At 43.1% G+C, this 20,244-nt stretch overlaps 1 protein-coding gene across 1 annotated transcript in view; it reads left to right on the top strand.

The window, feature by feature from the left end:
• LOC126456648 (cyclic nucleotide-gated cation channel) overlaps positions 1 to 20,244 on the top strand; it is a 1,140,961-nt gene that overhangs the window by 597,494 nt on the left and 523,223 nt on the right. Inside the window, exon 10 of the mRNA XM_050092391.1 lies at positions 14,689 to 15,330. Within this exon, the coding sequence (XP_049948348.1) occupies positions 14,689 to 15,330 (642 nt within the window). The remainder of the gene's footprint in view (positions 1 to 14,688; positions 15,331 to 20,244) is intronic.

Consider the following 20,244-nt stretch of genomic DNA (forward strand, 5'->3'; position numbering starts at 1 on the left):
AACGCTGGCCGCGTTCCTAAGGTCTCACTCACACCTGACCTGAATTGCAACTTGATCACGCCACCGTAACGGTTGCGGATGCACAGTGTGCAGCACTTTTGAAATGACCCGGATGTAAAATATACAGGGTGTTACAAAAATGTACGGCCAAACTTTCAGGAAACATTCCTCACACACAAATAAAGAAAAGACATTATGTGGACATGTGTCTGGAAACGCTTACTTTCCATGTTAGAGCTCATTTTAGTTTCTTCCACCTACGCTCAATGGAGCACGTTATCATGATTTCATACGGGATACTCTACCTGTGCTGCTAGAACATGTGCCTTTGCAAGTACGACACAACATGTGGATCATGCACGATGGAGCTCCTGCACATTTCAGTCGAAGTGTTCGTACGCTTCTCAACAACAGATTCGGTGACCGATGGATTGGTAGAGGCGGACCAATTCCATGGCCTTCAGGCTCTCCTGACCTCAACCCTCTTGACTTTCATTTATGGGGGCGTTTGAAAGCTCTTGTCTACGCAAATCCGGTACCAAATGTAGAGACTCTTCGTGCTCGTATTGTGGACGGCTGTGATAAAATACGCCGTTCTCCAGGGCTGCATCAGCGCATCAGGGATTCCATGCGACGGAGGGTGGATGCATGTATCCTCGCTAACGGAGGACGTTTTGAACATTTCCTGTAACAAAGTGTTTGAAGTCACGCTGGTGCGTTCTGTTGCTGTGTGTTTCCATTCCATGATTAATGTGATTTGAAGATAAGTAATAAAATGAGCTCTAACATGGAAAGTACGCGTTTCCGGACACATGTCCACATAACATATTTTCTTTCTTTGTGTGTGAGGAATGTTTCCTGAAAGTTTGGCCGTACCTTTTTGTAACACCCTGTATCTCTAAGAAACTCCTTTATGTAACAGATGAATTATTTATCGCCAATCTTTTCTGAAGTTATTTGGAAAGTTTGTATTTAACATTTTTAACGTCAGTCATTCAAATGAGAATAAAAATAGTTAACCAAATTTTGTAATAAATTAAATATATTAAAATGATTAAGTTTTTTGATGAATACTAAAATTAACATTTTTCAAGTTAGATTCATCGCTGAACACATTCCGTACATATGTGTACAAAACAGTGTCACTGATGAAACATCCTGGCAGATTAAAACTGTGTGCCGGACCGAGACTCGAACTCAGGACCTTTATCTTTCGCGGGCAAGTGCTCTACCAGTTCACAGGAGAGCTTCTGTAAAGTTTGGAAGGTAGGAGACGATATACTGGCAGAAGTGAAGCTGTGAGGATGGGGCGTGAGTCGTGCTTGGATAGCTCAGATGGTAGAGCACTTGCCCGCGAAAGGCAAAGGTCCCGAGTTCGGCTCTCGGTCCGGCACACAGTTTTAATCTGCCAGGAAGTTTTTCATATCAGCGCACACTCCGCTGCAGAGTGAAAATATCATAGTGTCATTGATGTTATTAAAACTACACTAAATGCGTTATTGCGATTTAGAAATTCTCTGTATCTTATAGTAGATTTAACGGGTGCATCGAATAATCCATTTCTTTAAATGTTTCGACAAAAGTACGCACACTCAGCAAACAGATGGGACACCGAACAGTTCCAAAATTTACCCTTAGCAATTTAATACGCATGGCTCTATTCGAACATTACAGGATTGTTGTTACCAGTCATCTTCATTACGTTAAATTTTCCCAGATGTTGAGCAAGCTGCCATTCGTCATGCAAACTAGGAATTCTGCTCAAGTCATCATGCATCATATTACACATAAAGGCGACACTTTCCTGCCCACTGAAGCGTCATCAGTTAATAGCATCATCATAAGTTAACCCAGTCGTTATAACTGGGCGTCCGTAAAGTGAAACTAAGCGGTAGCAGACGGTAGGGTGTCTGGATGCGAAACGCCACTTGGTGTGGCTGCTGCGACGTCCGGGGGCGGCCAGATGGATGCTCGCGGAAGGGGCCAGGACTGGCGGGTGCGTGTGATCCCCGCCATCCGTCAGGCTGAAGCTGGGGTGCGTGTCCTGCGTGCAGCCGGCGCTGCGTGGGCCAGTTAGCGGCAGATCCGCGCCGGCGAGGCACTGGCATGCGCCGGTGGTTCTCTCGCCGGCTCTCACTCTCTACTACCCCGACATGTTTAGAATTTGTGTATGTGTGTGTGTGTGTGTGTGTGTACATACTAACACATAGTTTTACTATTGGTGTTTGCAATAGATATGACCAACTGTCAAAGTCTAGTGGGGAGGAATCTCTAGTAGCTGTAGGTGTAGGAAGTATGCAGCAGACCTCAGCAGTTACTGTGGCTAGGACAGTTGCAAAGTCTAAGAGAAAGAAGAAGGTTCTGCTGTTAGGTACTTCTCATGGTAGAGGTGTAGGCCCGCAATTGCAGGAAGTGTTTGGGGAGTGAGTACCAGGTCACCAGCATTGTGAAGCCTAATGCGGTATTGACTCAGGTGAGTGTTAACATAGGGGGGCTATGTAGGCATTTTACTAAAGAAGATGACGTAGTGATTGTGGGTGGGGCTGGTAATAGTATTGATAGGGATGGGGAGTATGACATAGATGGTGACCTGGAAAAGATAGCCACTCAGACTGGCAACATGAATGTGCATTTCGTGGATCTTTTTCAGCGTCACGAGCGGCCTCATGTTAATACAGCCGTCAGGCGTAATAACATGAGACTTCGGGGTGCGCTGATGACAGAAAGCATGGGTCACATTTCAGTGGTGTCGGTGGAGTCTATCAGCAGGACGGATTTCACTAGACATGGCCTGCATCTCAACAAGTATGGAAAGGGGAGGTTAGCAAAGCTTATAGGTGACAGCATAGGTGGGGTTGGTGGGATTACTCATGGGAAAATTCCTGTAGTTGTTGGTATTAGAGCTGTACCTTTTTTAGATTGAAGCCAGCTGATAGGTATTCCTGCTTAAGGGAAGTCTCTCCAACAAAGGAACCACTTTCGACAAAGCTTAGGTATCCGATTAATGAGGGAATTAGTATATTTCATCAAAATATACAAGCTATTAGAGATAAAATAAGTGAACTGCTTATAGATGTTGACTCTGAAATTATTGGTATATCTGAACACTTCTTAAAGAAGGAGATAATTCAGAGGCCTTCTTTACCAGGATACAGGTTGGCTGGCAGCTTTTCTAGGAGCTCTATGCGGTGTGAGGGAGTAGCCATGTATGTGAAAAACGGTATCCCATTTGAGGCAATTGATGTTTCAAAGTACTACACTGAAAAGGGGTTTCAATGTTGTACAGGCGTGGTTAAATTTAGTGGAGCTAAACTTCTAACTGCTGTTATTTATAGATCCCCAGACTCCGATTTCACAACATTTTTGTTAAAGCTAGAGAAGGTTCTTGGTTCACTTTATAGGAAATACAAAAAGTTAGTTATATGTGGTGACTTCAATATTAATTGTATAAGTGATTGTGCAAGGAAAAGGATGCTAGTAGACCTCCTTTATTCATATAATCTTATGCAAATCGTATTCTTTCCAACGAGAGTGCAAGGGAACAGTAGAACAACCATAGACAACATTTTTGTTCATTCCTCTTTACTAGAAGGGCATTCTGTTAGCAAAAAGGTGAATGGTCTTTCAGATCATGATGCACAAATTTTAACTCTATAAGATTTTTGTGCTGCAACACTTGTTAAATATAGTCATCGGCAGTTTAGGAAAGCTGATCCAGTTGCTGTAGAGACCTTTGTAAACCTTATCAAGGAACAAGAGTGGCAAGATGTTTATAGTGCTGATACAGTAAACGATAAATATAATGCTTTCCTCAAGACTTTTCTCGTGCTCTTTGAAAGTTGCTTTCCGTTAGAACGTTAAAAACGGGGTACTAGCACAAACCGGCAGCCTGGGTGGCTGACTAGAGGGATAAGAATATCCTGTAGAACAAAGTGGCGATTATATCAAAACGTTACAAACAGTCAAAATCTAAATGCAGCAGCCCATTACAAACAATATTGTAAGGTGCTTAAAACAGTTATCAGGAAGGCAAAACGTATTTGGTATGCAGATAGAATAGCTAAGTCTCAGAATAATATTAAAACCATATGGTCAGTCGTAAAGGAAGTGGCTGGTCTGCAGAGACAGGTCGAGGATATAGAATCAGTGCGTAGTATTTAATAATCACTTTCTGAATTTAGCAGGTGAACTAAATAGAAACCTAGTCACAACATGGAATCATATAGCGCTCGTAGAAAAAAGTCTTCCGAGACTGTTACCTGAAATGCTCCTCCATGATACTGACAAGAGGGAGATTGAGTTAATAATTAAATCACTAAAAACCAAGAACTCTTATGGATATGACGAGGTATCTAGCAGAATACTGAAGTATTGTTCTATGTATGTTAGCCCAGTACTTAGCCAATCTGTAACTAATCCTTTAGGAGTGGTCGGTTTCCTGACCGATTAAAGTACTCGGTAGTGAAGCCACTTTATAAAAAGGGAGACAGGGATAATGTTGACAATTATAGACCTATTTCTATGCCATCGGTGTTTGCTAAAGTTATCGAGAGGATTGTATATACAAGGTTACTGGAGCATTTAAATTCACATAATTTACTGTCAATGTACAGTTTGGTTTTAGAAATGGTTTAACAACTGAAAATGCTATATTCTCTTTTCTCTGTGAGGTTTTGGACGGATTAAATAAAAGGTTGCGAACGCTAGGTGTTTTCTTTGATTTAACGAAGGCGTTTGACTGTGTTGACCACAAAATATTACTGCAGGAGTTGGACCATTATGTAGTAAGGGGAGTAGCTTACAATTGGTTCACCTCTTACTTTAAGAACAGAGAGCAGAAGGTAATTCTCCGCAATATTGAGAGTGGTAGTGTTGTTCAGTCCCAATGGGGCACTGTTAAGTGGGGTGTTCCCCAAGGGTTGGTGCTGGGGCCACTGCTGTTTCTTATTTATATAAATGATATGCCTTCTAGTATTACAGGTGATTCAAAAATATTTCTGTTTGCTGATGACACCAGTTTGTTAGCAAAGGATCTGTGTGTAATATTGAAACAGTATCAAATAATGTAGTTCATGAAATAAGTTCGTGGCTTGTGGAAAATAATTTGATGCTAAATCACAGTAAGACTCAGTTTTTACAGTTTCTAACTCAAAATTCAACAAGAACCGATATTTTGATTAGACAGAACGGAGAGCAGAAGGTAATTCTCCGCAATATTGAGAGTGGTAGTGTTGTTCAGTCCCAATGGGGCACTGTTAAGTGGGGTGTTCCCCAAGGGTTGGTGCTGGGGCCTCTGCTGTTTCTTATTTATGTAAATGATATGCCTTCTAGTATTACAGGTGATTCAAAAATATTTCTGTTTGCTGATGACACCAGCTTGTTAGCAAAGGATCTGTGTGTAATATTGAAACAGTATCAAATAATGTAGTTCATGAAATAAGTTCGTGGCTTGTGGAAAATAATTTGATGCTAAATCACAGTAAGACTCAGTTTTTACAGTTTCTAACTCAAAATTCAACAAGAACCGATATTTTGATTAGACAGAATGGGCTTATTATAAGCGAGACGGAACAGTTCAAGTTTCTAGGCGTTCAGATGGCTAGTAAGCTGTTGTGGAAAGCCCATGTTCAGGATCTTATCCAGAAACTAAATGCTGCTTTATTTACCATTAGAACAGTATCTGAAATAAGTGACAGTTCAACACGAAAAGTAGTCTACTTCACATATTTTCATACGCTTATGTCATATGGTATTATTTTTTGGGGTAATTCTTCTGATTCAAAAACGCTATTTTTGACTCAAAAACCGACTGTTTGAGCTGTGTGTAGTGTAAGTTCGAGAACCTCATGTCGCCCCTATTCAATAGTCTGAGAATTCTGACATTGCCCTCACAGTATCTATTTTGTTTAATGTCGTTTGTTGTTAGCAGTATTAACTTATTCCCAAATGCTAGCAGCTCTCACTCCATTAATACTAGACAGATGTCAAATCTGCATGTGGTATGGAATTCCTTGACTCTTGTGCAGAAAGGAGTGCAGTATTCTGCTGTATCCATTTTCAATAGGCTACCACAATAACTAAAAAATCTTAGCAGTAGCCCAAACACTTTTAAGTCTAAACTGAAGAGTTTCCTCATGGCTCACTCCTTCTATTCTGAAAAATTAAGCAAATTCCAGTGTTACATTGTTGATTTTCTTTATTTAAACTTACGAATTGTCGCCTGAAAATGTTTCTAATTTTTCATTTTATCTGTTTCTAGTATCGTGTTATAATTTCTTGTATTGACTCGTTCCATGACCATGGAGACTTCACCTTAATTTGGTCCCACAGAACAATAAATAAATAAATAAATAAATAAACACTTTCTATCTAAACTGTTTTGCTAGCACTTTTTTTGTATTTCTACATACTACCACCAACCAGCATCACCGTTAATGAGAGATCTTTGCCACATTGTCATTAACATGTTTACCAGATTTGAATCTTTTCCTTCATGTATAACTCATTCTCTATTCTAAGCTCAATGTTCAGAATATTAGCCTCCCCTTAGAAAAACACACTGGACCTTCTGGAAAGTGTTGTGTGGTGTGGAAGCGGTACCTGGCTATCACCTAAAACTTTTCACTAGTTACCACTGCTATCTTTGGTGTTATAACGTAGTAAAATCGCACTCCTTACGCTCCGCTGGTTTCTGAAACGTTAGAAGCTGAACGCTTTTTTTCTGGCGGAGGCATTGTCTTGCTATTGAAAGTTATCAGCGTACGAACAATACTAGTCATGCGTACGTATGTGAGCGGAGAGTAGTTGTTCAGCTTACTTATGGTGCAGTTGCAGCGGCATGCTGCATAAATGGTCTCATGAATTTGCTAAAATACATGATAATAAGTTTAAAGTATTACTTCGGATCATACGGTAAAAGTTGTTTTTTTATTCGGTTTATTCACGGAAGGGTACACAGAAATACTTGTGAAACTTGTGGAGAAACAGCATCATGGTAGTTGGTCAGTAAATTCGGTCATTAGAACATATTGCTACTGGAACACATATGAAACAGCTTCCGTCAATAGTGGTAACCTGTTAAATTAAAGTGAAAATTCAATGGAGCAATGGTTATTTCAGGCTGAATGTGAAATGAGTATGTATGAGCCTAGACATTGTTACGGAGTGTGCTACATGCCAAAAGGCTAATAATGGGAAGTGATATTCATTGATACAGTTGATATTTCTGTGTGACATTCTTTCCTTCTTTAACTGGAGACTTTAATATCCACAAGTACAGTAGTGGAAATCACTGTAATGTCAGGGTTCCACTGAAGTAACAGCACAATGTCTGAATTGTACATATATCGAATTTACAATGAAAGTAGTAGATACATATAAGACATAAACAACCATGACGGAATTACAGTTTCTGTCGTCACACGAATTACAAAATAATGTGTTTACATTCTCTGGACGGAAAAAAGCACTCAGTTTCCTGTTGTGTCATTGCACTGTTAGCATTTTGTCGAAACTTTGTTCTTCCTAATTACCTCCAACATTCTCTTCGGCGTTGACATTGATGAGATTTGTAGCTCTTTCCAATACATTGTTGCACACTTTCTTCGTATTGCTCTTTTCAGCTCACATACGGCCTCAAATTGCCTTCCATTGCGATAAAGACGCCTAACAAGTAATCTACAATGGTTTTCTATGGGTTTCAAATCCGGGCTACGTGCACGCCATGGCTAGACATCGGTATGTTTATCTTCAAACCATTTTTTTTCTAGCAGAACGATACAAAGATGCATTTCGTTGTTGAAACATTAGACTTTCGTCCCCTAAGTTCTCATACACTCCAATCAATTCTGTTTCAGGCATCTCAGTGTACATGGAGCTCATCCTAGTGTTGCCCCAACCAATGCGTGATTTTCAGGTGCCTTTAGTGAAGAAGACTGCCTAAATCATGACACTTTTCTCCACCAAAACTTCTCTTCGTTCTTATCAGGAGCTCTGTTATCAAATCATTTCAATAGCACTGAAATCGCTCCTAACAATCTAAACCAAATTACTTCTCATCCCTGAAGATCACTTTATTACTTTCTGAAGTCCACGACGTATGTTTCTCAACAAACTCTAAACTAGCCTGTTTTTGTTTCGGTGTTAATGCGCGTTTCTGCAGTCGTTTCTTGATTGAAACATGTTAGCTATGTGATAGAATTTGTTGTACACGTCTGGCAATTACTGGCAGCTATAAATCAGCAACAAGTTGAGAAGAATAGCGGTTTGTGGGCCTTGATTTACGGAAAAGTGACCCCTTCTATACTTCAGATAATTTTCTAGTTTGCCCATATTTTCCGTTCTGTCCATATCGTGCTCCCAGTCTAATAAAATTATCAGTCACTGTATTTGACCAGTTCATTTTCTTGGCGGCTTGTCGATTGCAGAGTCCCATTTCTTTCTACATACAGATTTTTGCTTTTTCATCACTTGATACCTGTTTTGCGCGGAGCATTGTAAAAATCGTGGTTTTCTTCCCAAAATTCGCTGCTACTAATGGTGTGTATTTCCTGTCTGCAGTAAGGGCAGAGCCGAATCGCTTTATACCGAGTTCCACCCTCCACCACCTGAATCGTTGATGTCCTGTTACATACTGATATCAAATTCGACACCATTTGACGCCATTTGTCGGTATACTGGATTCCACAACTATTCCAAATGACAGTGTTAATTTTCCTGCATATATCTATCCCTTTATACAGATTTTCATGCGTTCGCATTAGCCTACATTCTCACTTTTATTCACTAACGAAGTGTATTTTCTCTTCAAGGCCTCCATGCTCGAGACCAACAGCCGCAAAATTAATAAACAAATTACGTTAGAGGAGCTTTACACAGTAAGGCGATGTTTATTCGCATTCGCAAGTCACTTAAAGGGCATCGGTGCAGTAAAATGAGGTGACGTGGTGACGTCATCGAATTGCAAAGCTATAAAACACACCATAGGAATACTAGTCATGAAAAGGTGCTGACCAACAGGTACCTGAGTCGAGTGACACGCCTTGTGTATGGCAAACGGTTTCAAACCCAACAAGCAATGCTATCAGCAATGCAGGTCCTTCACAGCAAGCTCACAAACGAACTTTGCGACGGTAACTGCATGACATGGGGATTTGTAGTCGGGGACCTCGCAAAATGATATTGTTCACAGCATTACATAAAGAAATATGCCATCAGTAACTCAGAAAGCTCATAAACTGGGCAGAATTTGACTGGAGAGATGTTGTGTGCTCCGAGGGGTCGCAGTTTTGTCTGGTTTTTTTTTTTTTTTTTTTTTTTTTTTTTTTTTTTTTTTTTTTTTTTTTTTTTTTTTAATAACGCAATGAGTCGAAGGCACAAGCGGCTAAATGAGGCGTTTAACCTACAGTATATGGAGGTTTCATTTCGGTCTGCAAATGGTCCTGCCAGGTTTTGGGGACGTTTAATGTTCTGTGACTTCGGTCTACTCATTCAGGATACCGTGAACACGAGGAGAATAATTTTCATCTCAGTATTCTTGGTGCCCACACGCTCCAATTTCTTCTACTTGTTCACGACGGGTACACTGTGAACATTCCTTTCTTCCAAGGTGACAACACACAATTGCAGCTGCCTGCTTTTCCGAAAGCTCAGGGACTCTGTTGTATCTCCACCGATCCGTAATTAAATATCCGCCAACTGAGGTACTCGCACAACTGAAGTACAAGTAGTACTTTAACAAAATTTGAAAATTTATTTGACACTTTGCAAACTTCCAGACAAGATATTTATGTTAACTTAAGCACGCACTTACCGTGTTTTTATGGGAAGTACTAACTAATCAGAACTCCAAGCTTAACGAAACCACTACGGCAAGACGCTATACGTGCCTTCTCAAGTCTGCAGCACCACACTAGTTTAGAAACAAAAGCAGTTTTGAAAATCGCGACACTGCCTCGGTGCACTTGTCTAAGGTCGTTGAAGCACAATCACGTCACACTCTAACGAGAAAACTGTGAGCAAATGAGTAACAGTGCCCTAAGCACCACGTCGCCTAGCAAAGTCGAAGTCCTGAAATGAGCAGTGTGACGATCCTCTTATACAGCCGAGAGCGACCGCTGGACTGAAGAAGAACTTGATGTACTCAGTGTCCTGCCGAGTCCGCTCGCTTCGACGGATCTGGCTCACTATTGGTAGTGCGTCGGCCTAGCAGTCAGTGGGTGGCAGTATACAAGGAGAATTGTCTGCAGCATGTGGTCTTATGGAAGGGAATAGTTCTGCGCGGCCAGCGACCTCTCTTGGCGCCACTAGTGCCATCTGCTGGCCTCGCGCTGGTGCTGTGACAGACTGGCGCTGGAGGCGAGCTTCCACTGCGCTTCGCTGTAAAGGTTCTGTCGAAGGAAGACGAGCTGGCAGTGATGCTGGTAGATGATGGTGCTAGCTTTCATTACCACCACAGCAGTCTTCTCCCATCAGCAAAGAAGCGAGGTGGAGGCAGGTGTCGGAATCCTCGACAGTGTAATTGTACTCTGCGTCAGGCAATGGGGACTGGGCTGGGGTCCACATTCACTGCGGTCGGATATGACGCCCAGAATCTAACCACAAGTGGTTGGACAACCAAGAACGATGGCCCCAAGATGTCAGAAGCCGTTAGAGGGTCTGCAGACCTTTGTGAATCCGTAACACAGAACAGTGTTTGTGGCTCATGAAGTGGCGTGGATCCATGGCATAGTCGAACTTGGTTGATGTTTCTATGGCAGCTGACAGACTCAGCAACAGCACTTTCAGCATGGCGCGACTGATTGGAGTTGGGTAGTGGACATCCTCTGGCGAACCTGACAGCCCAGATGGGATCCCATGGAGAAAAATGCTGCTGTCAGACACTCTGACGGGGGAGGGGGGTTGGGTCCTCTGACAGACGGGTAAGAGACAGATGGAGACATGAGGGTGGCTGTTCAATCCCCCAGGTGGAGACGAATCATTATGAGGAGAGGTTTTGTATAATGATAGAAATAAGATGAGGGTATGGTTCACTGAGTAGTGATGGTTCAACAAGATCGTTTGAGTTTTGAAAGTACAAACGAAATGCCAGATGAGGTTGGTGGAGGTCAGGTGAGAGGGAATCATGTGGATGAGTGCGTTGCCATTGGAGGCGCCAAAGAAATTAAATTCTGTAGACCCTCAAGTGCATGCAGTTGTGCAAAGATTCAGATGATTTGAGAAATGATTGCAGATAGCATACTGAAGAAGAAATGAAAGTAGCTACTGGCATCGACTGCGATCAACCAGGAAGAACCCAGAAAAGGGCCAGCAAAATGGTGAAGTTCATACAAAGGGGAATATATACTACACCAAGGAAAGGATCAACAGGCTACTGATGCCTTTCTGTTTTGACAGGTGGTGAAGGAGGCAAATACCTTTGAGATGAAACTTCCTTTGAGATGGTAGTCTTCAGCCTACACCAGTAGACATGTTCTCTTGGAAACCATTTGGTAAGGACGACTCCCCAACAGTGCTCTTAGAGGAGGTCCAGGATGCACCTGTGGAGGGAACTGGATATCACCATGCAGATACCCCCATCATCTCCTTGCAGAAACAGGCCATTCCAAAGGGTGGACAGCTCATGGCGGTTAAACCAGTATGCCTTCACATCAGGCTATATGAGATGTTTCTGAACCTGTGGTTACCCATGTTGGATGAGATGGGGGACCTCCCAGAGCACCATGTCTTTGGTAGTGTGCTGGCTGGTGAGCTGTGCATCAATGGTTAGCTGTCCAAGGCATCTGCAGCTGTGCACTCGGTATGAAAACAGACTTCAGGAAGTCTATGTCCTGACCTACAGGAAGACGTTTGCATCGTGTGAGACCCAACATTGTAGGTGGTGCATTGTCTTGGTGAGGATCATATTCTGTTAGGCAGCTGGTCAGAACAGGACCTGCTTCAAAGCATGAAAAGCTTTCTCAAAAGAGGGTATCCACTTCCATGTGATGTTGGCTCTGAGCACTATGGGACTTAATTCCATGTGATGTTCTTCCAGAGTAATGCTTCCACTGTAGCGGCAACGTGCAGGATTAACTGTCGATAATAATTGGGTTGCCCGAGAACTGACCTTAACTGAGACGTGCCCAGGAGGCTGGCTATTTTTGCATGCCTGTGTAGTGTGGGGTGGCCCTGATGCCGCTTGCACTGCATATGTGTCCCAAGGATTTTTTAGGTTAAACCGAAGGCTGGCCTTGGCAAAGATGGTGAATAATGCGCCTAAACACTTTTCCAGGTGTGAACCGTCTTTGCGTGCCATGATAATATCATCCAAGTAGTTTGCTTTCTCTGGGACATCACGGATGATCTTCTCCATGTATTTTTGAAAAAGCACCAGAGCCCATGTGATGCCAAACGGGAGGCAGCTATTTTGGAATGATCCATATGGGGTGTTTAGCATGTAGGCTTTCTGAGATTCTGCAGCCAATGTAAGCTGTAAGTATGCATCATGCAAGTCTGCCTTTGCAAACGCATTGTCCCCAGCCAGACGCTCCACAATATCTTCTAGCTTCGGTATTAGATAAACATCCACCATTACCGGTGCACTATCAGTAGCTTTAAAACCGCGACAGCTGCGCAGAGCCGGCAAAACTAGACTACACTGAGGCATGTGTTGATGGTCGGTTCCATACCACTTGTCCAGAAGGAGTTTTAATAAATACGCGTGGTAATGGAACGTAAGTCCGATGCGAAATAGTACAGTGCCTTTGTGAAACCACAGCCAACATGAAAGAACCGAGTTACCAGGGGCTCAAAAGGCAATGGGCAAAAACCAAGGACTGCAACCACCGTATCGAACCAAAACACGGGAGGGACGCTACAGAGACCCAAACAACTCAAGAGGTGGCAGAGAGACGCAAAGGTTAAACTAAACAGGTCCCCAACCTAGGTCAACCCCGGGAAAGACAGCAACTTGCACATTTCAAGGGTGGAGTTTAAGTATACACACACACACACACACACTACTTCGAAGATGTAAGGAAAAACACTAGGAGGGCCTTCAGTTTAACTGAATAAATATGAAACAATTGTCACCAAGACGATACTACCCATGCTCGTTCTTTTTGGAATTCAGTTATTCCATCAGTCAGAGTTCTGTAACTAGGATCAAAATTCGTGTCCGGGGTCACAGCGCTACAGCCACTCTACCGAATACCATAAGTCACAGAAAATCACTAAGTAGTGGAAAACACCAGGGCAAATGATGATCCCTTTCGACTGAATACAAACGCCTGTGGGCCTCTCGTTCTGAAACCATACGGGGACTCCTACTGTGCGTTCTGGCAGCGGCGTGCTAACTCCCGCTGCCACTTCCGTCAAGCCAGGGCTGGTCCACTCCACAGCCTCGAATCCGTCGCTCCGTTCGCCGCACTGCCGATCGCGCTGTTTCACGTCCACTGTCGCTGAAATCGAGCTGCCACTGTTGAGGCAAACGCCTGCACCAGAACACCAACATCTCTGAATCGAACAAACAAAGGACAGACAGACCCCGGGATCTTGTAGGAAGCTGAGCTGCATGACTCATTATTAATACATAACCCTTTGTTATCTAATTTTTCGCATGTTTATGGACTATCTGAGTTGCTTTTATGGTCGATGTCCTCTTTATAGTACCGTTTCTCGAAATCTAGTTATTTTACATTTGTTTCTGTTGTCATTGAAAAATAACAAATTTATCACAACTTTCGTGTGTGTAGAAATTATAAATTAATAACATTATCCATATTATGGATGTGCAAATTGTCTACCCCTTAATGCCAATTTGTTTTACGATTCGATAACAACACGATAAATAACTAAGTTTCATTGTTGTTACGTACTTCAGTACGAAAAATAATTTGATGCAGTTCTCCGTGCAAGTCCATTCTGAGTAAACCAATTCACCTTTGCATAATTACAACAACCTCCATATATTTTCAGCTGCTTACTTTAGTAAAGCCTTGATCTCCTTCTGTATGTGATACCCCTCGCACTTACATACACTGTTAAAACTAATAATTGTGATTCAACGTTTCTTCTATCAACAGACCCCTTCTTTTAGTGGTGCTGAAACACGCCTTTTCCCCAGTTCGCTTCAGTACCTCTTCATTAGTTTATCTACCCATCAGATCATCAGCATTCTTCTGGAACATTACATTTAAAACCTGCCATTCTCTTGTCGTCTGTTCTGCAATAGTGCACTTTTCACTTCAGTGCAGGGTTGCATTCCTGACAGATACTTCCGGAATAAGTTCAAAATGATTCAAATGGTTCTGAGCACTATAGGACTTAACATCTGAGGTCATCGGTCTCCTAGAACTTAGAACTACTTAAACCTAACTAACCTGAGGACATCACACTCATCCATGCCCGAGGCAGGATTCAAACCTGCGACCGTAGCAGTAGCGCGGTTCCGGACTGAAGGGCCTAGAACTGCTCAGCCACCGCAGCCGGCTCCGGAATAGGCATCGTAACACTTAAATTTGCATTGGACCTTAAAATATTGCTCTTCTCGCAGAAACATTTTGTTGCTATTGCAAGCTTTCCGTCAGCATCTCAGGATTAAAATTTACTACACTAAGCCCCGTTTCATGAGAAACCAACTTTTATCATGCCACTTAATACGGTTCCAAAAGAGTTGATGAGTTCCATTCAGTCTTTTCCTCATTGCAGGCGAGACGATCGTGGTGTGGTTCTGCCTCGACTACCTGGCAGACTTCCTGTACCTGGCCGACATCGTGTTCCACTTCCGAACGGGTTACCTCGAGGACGGCGTGCTGCAGACGGACTCGACCAAGCTGCGCCACCACTACATGAACTCCACCACGTTCTACATCGACTGCCTGTGCCTGCTGCCGCTCGACTTCCTCTACCTTTCGATCGGCTTCAACTCCATCCTGCGGTCGTTCCGCCTCGTCAAGATCTACCGCTTCTGGGCCTTCATGGACCGCACCGAGCGGCACACCAACTACCCGAACCTGTTCCGGTCCACCAGCCTCATCCACTACCTGCTGGTGATCTTCCACTGGAACGGCTGCCTGTACCACATCATCCAGAAGAACAACGGCTTCGGCAGCAAGAACTGGGTGTACAACGACAGCGAGAGCGCCGACGTGGTGAAGCAGTACCTGCAGAGCTACTACTGGTGCACGCTGGCGCTGACCACCATCGGCGACCTGCCGAGGCCGCGCAGCACCGGCGAGTACGTCTTCGTGATCGCGCAGCTGCTGTTCGGCCTGCTGCTGTTCGCCACCGTGCTCGGACACGTCGCCAACATCGTCACCAGCGTCAGCTCCGCGCGCAAGGAGTTCCAGGGTGAGTACCTCTGCTCTGCACTCTCTCTCCGTAGCCTCCAGTTTCCTCCATTGCTTAGCGATCGCTGGTGCGTAAAATGTGACTTTTTCTGTTGGCGGTAACTACTTCATATTTATTGATTGTTTGGGTAGGTTATATCCTTTTTGAGTCTGGACCATCTATTGCGCCATAAACTGATTTTCAAGTCATTGCAGGTTCATCATCAGATATAGGTGTTACAGGAACCTTATTCTTTGGAATACATGATGACTAACTGAAAACCTCAGCTGCCGACAGGTGTTGTTGATATACCTCGATGTGGACAGCTGAAAATGTGTGCCCCGACCGGGAGAACAAGTTACTGTCTTCGTATATATAGTTAAAGGCTACCCAGCCAGTCACCTTCGTCTGTGCGAATGCGCACAGGTTGCCCAAACTCTTACGGGAATTGCCAAAGCGTGCGCGATTAATGAGTGGGTGGGCAAATGTCTATAAGGTACAATACATATGTAGAATTGTGGACAGTTGGGAATGTGAGGCTCACGGGAAGCGTGCAAGAGATAAGTCCCTGCAGTCGCGCTATTCATCTGTGTCCTCGGTGGCTCAGATGGACAGAGCGTCTGCCATGTAAGCAGGAGATCCCGGGTTTGGGTCCCGGTCGGGGCACACATTTTCATCTGTCCACATCGAGGTATATCAACAACACCTGTCGGCAGCTGAGGTTTTCAGTCAGTCATCATTTATTCCAGGGAAAAGCTGCACGGTCATCAACAGTAACTGTTCTTTCGAGAACAAGTTACTGTCTTCGCTTATTCTTTGGACCACTTGATACTAGACGCTAGCACCGTGGTTCTGGAGAAATAACTAAAATTCGGGCATAAGTTACCGTAATGTTTCCGAAACGAAAAGATCGTTACGTTTAAATTACATTTAACTGACTCGTGGTATCCATATCAAATTAAATCCGATAACGTACATTATAGCCAGCTTAGACACACAGAAAAACACACACACAAACACACACACACACACACACACACACACACATAAACACACACATAGTATTCAGGTGTACTTTATTTCACAGGAAACAAACACTGAAAGTAAGTAAAACGATTATGAAGATGCTGTTAGTTACCACACTTTATGTCGGATGCCCCAGCAGCAGGAAAATTTCTGTGATTGTTTCTAAATTTCTCACACACGTGCTGTTTAATATAATAAACGTTGTTTAACATACGAGGGTTGGAATTTTAATAGTGCCAACTATTTATTTACAGCTCGTACAAAACAGAGAAGTGTTTCAAAGTTTTACTGACCTTCATTGTAGTCATAGCATTGTGTTTAACCCATTGCCAGCGATATAGAAGTCGTGGGATACTCTCAGCAGTGCCAGTTGTGCTGACAGTTCGAGCGGCGTGGTCTATTGCCCGACGAATTTGTAGCAGTTCTGAAGCGAATGCCGTGAAGTGTATCCTTCAGTTTAGAAATGGAGTTGAACTTATGAGGGCTTAAGTCAGAGGAGTACAGTAGATAGTATAGCAGTCAGCAGCCCCATCAGTCAAACAAATCAGTAACAGCTTGCACTGGACGTGCTTGAGCATTGTCTTGCAAAATGATGGTCAGGTCCGGCAGAAAGTGTCATCACTTCTTTATTTATGCTGTTCATTTTTGGAACACAACCTACGACCAGCTTAGAGATAGAAGTGATGACACTTTCTGCAGGACCTGACCATCATTTTGCAGAACAATGCTCAAGCACGTACAGTGCAAGCTGTTACTGATTTGTTTGACTGATGGGGCTGCTAAGTGCTATACCGCCTACTGCACTTCCCTGACTTAAACCCTCGTGAGTTCAACTCAATTTCTAAACTGAAGGAAACACTTCATGGCATTCGCTTCAGAACTGCTACAAGTTCGTCGGGCAATAGACCACGCCTCTCGAACTGTCAACACAACTGGCACTGCTGAGAGTATCCTACGGCTTCCATATCGCTGTCAACGGGTTATACACAATGCTGGTGACTACTCTGAAGGTCAGTAAAACTTTGAAACAAGTATGTATTTTGTAAGAGCTGTAAATAAATACTTGCCACTATTAATGATCCAACTGTAACCTCTGCGCGACACAGTGCTCGTTAAAGCCTATACTTCCGATGGGAACCCAGTAGACTCATGATATAAGGTGTTCATGACATTCTCAAATTCCGATATAAATCTGCCCCAGACTCTAAATCATGTCCCTTCCTGTTTTTTCCACAACGCACCTTGGTCGACTGTGACATCGTCCCAAGATACGCTCCTGACCTGTGAACCTTTTATATCTGGTGGCTTTCTCGGTTTCTGGAGTTCAAAGTCTTTACTCACTTGAACTCTTTGCAAAATAGACACTGGGTCGTCCGGTGGCTCCTTTTTTCTGTGTTCAGTCTCAATATCTGGGTTTTGTTTTGAAACTTCGTCACCAGTAGGTAAAATACCGCATGTAGCTGTATTCCCATTATTTTCACTAGTACTGAAATACCCGTCATCTGAACTATTGTCATAATCCGGCCATTCTGGATCGCTTTCAGGTCCTAACATAAAAGCTTTTCTGAGACAGGCACTAAGTTCTTCCTCTGCATTGACGTCAGGCTTTGATTTTAACCCAATATCCTCTTTTGGCAAAACGACCTCATTATCAGCTTTACTCACATCCACTGTTACTTCATATTTAGTGTAATCCTCGTGAACTTCGGTTACTCGTAGGTAATTACCTGCCCCTTCCCCACGGTGACTTTCGGTAACAGGTTGTACTCTTGGCGGATCGTTAACAGAAGTTACTTCATCGTTGATGCTTAGGATTTCATCCTCTAATTCCTTCCTCTCTTTAACCATCGTCCTATCGGCAGTACGCGTACTTTGCGCAGCGCTATTTACTCCCTTCTCGTCATCTTATCGACGTCCCTACTATTTCCTTTTTCACTAATTAAACTCCTTGCCTCATATTCCATCTTAAAATCCTCCCACTCACATTGCTTGAGGCCCTTGTACAGATCGTCGATCTGCACACGCCAATCAGTTACTTCGGCTAATTTATTCTCCCCATTTGCTTCATTGCTAACACTGCTAACCGCACCTCTCTGTGTATCCACTGTTCCATCTACTATTTCCTTCGCCACGGAATTACCACTCGTAATGTATTCACCAGCACTTACGGCAATGTTCGTACCTAATTCTGCCGCCTTGCTAGCTGCTTCTCTCTGAACAGCTGGTCTGCTGAGCTGGGCCGTTGCACTCTGATGCTCCACTCGCCTGTTAACATGTAGCGCACTGCGCGGCAAAGATGAATCATCTGCGCACGCACCTGACGCTTGTTTCGCAACAACACGCTGCGTCCTGTCCCTAAGCTGTCTCATAACTTTACTGTCAGTCTGGTAACGTTTCTTATATCGGGGCCAGTATGTACTGTCCGCTTCCGTTTGGCCCACAACGTTCGCGGAAATCAGTTTCCCGTGTCGTTATTATTTTGCGCGGTGTACCCTCTACCGCGACCTGGATAAACCCCTCTTCCTCTTCCTCCGCCTCTACCTCTCTGTATCATGTTGACGCGAAAACCATCACCGTCATTCCTCTCGTTATTATTGGGGTTATTCCTGTTATTAAAATTCGGATAATTGGCACAACTTTCGCACCAGTGGTCTTCGTCTTCGACCTTTCGAGAAACGCTTGGAAGCTGTGATGATTGCTTCCCACATATCTCTTCGAATCTTCTGGAAGCTTTTTATATAGCTCCCATACGATTTCAGAGTCAGATCTTCTCCCTCTTAAATGTGACAACTTTCGGTACCAATAATCGCAGAAATCTTTCAAAGAATTCCTGCCCCTGTTACCATGAAGTTTTGCCATGATAAACTCGCGCCACAAATGATCCTGTTTTTGTTCGGACCAGTATTCTTCCGCAAACTTTTGTTTAAGCTCTTCGAACGTCATTAGTTCGGTATTCAAGTTAATTCCCCAGCGCTTAGCATCACCTGCCAAGGCGCTAATTACTACGTTTATCTTCTCCTGACCAGATAAGTGTTGAGGAAACGTTCTCTCGTAATTTTTGATGAAATCCAACGGAAGCCATCCGTTATGTTTCTTGGTGGGATCGAAGCGTTCCTCACCTTCAAACGGCTTCGTAAGTGGCGTGCCATTACAGACCATGCCAGGCCTATCGTTGATTTTACTCCCGAGATCGAAAATTTTGCCTTGAATTTTCGATGTGTTTTGTTCACACTTTTGTGCACATCCGGTAACTTTTTCGCGTAAATTTCTTTCAGTATCTTCAACTGCCTTTTTCAACTGTGAGATTCCATGTTGTCATTCGTTTATGATCTCAGTTATAAGACCGAAAACTTTCTCGTCTACTTTTGTTTCAACTAGAGGCTCTACTTTCTCTTGGATGTTGAGAATTTCAACATCAAACCTACTGTTAATGTTGTCAATTTCCCCCTGCATAGTATTCATATTTTTATTAATTGTGTCGGTTTCAGATTTCATAGTATTTATTGCAGAACTTAAATTATCCACTTTTTGTTCTATCTGTTCGATTTGTTTACTAATTTTAATTCCTTGTTCTTCGATCTGTGCTTTAAGCTGACCATTCTGTGTTTTGAGCTGAACATCGACATGTGTTCTGAGCTGATCAACATGTGTTTTAAGCTGCTCGTCAATGTGTGTTTGAAGCTGATCATTCTGTCCTGCAATTTGTTTGGTTAATCGTTCAAATAAGTCGTTCATGCTTAAAATTTTCATCTTGTTTTGTTCTACGGAATCGGTGTGCTCCGATCCTACTTCAAAATTTTCTTTCGGTTCTTTCTATATCTGTGGTGAATCAAACATGTCAGTGGATTCGTTCACATACCCACTATCATCTACAAAGTCATCCTCTACTTCCTGTTTTATTCCTTGCTG

The sequence above is a fragment of the Schistocerca serialis genome, chromosome 2 (genome assembly GCF_023864345.2).
Source record: "Schistocerca serialis cubense isolate TAMUIC-IGC-003099 chromosome 2, iqSchSeri2.2, whole genome shotgun sequence".
NCBI classification, from domain to species: Eukaryota; Metazoa; Arthropoda; class Insecta; order Orthoptera; family Acrididae; genus Schistocerca; species Schistocerca serialis.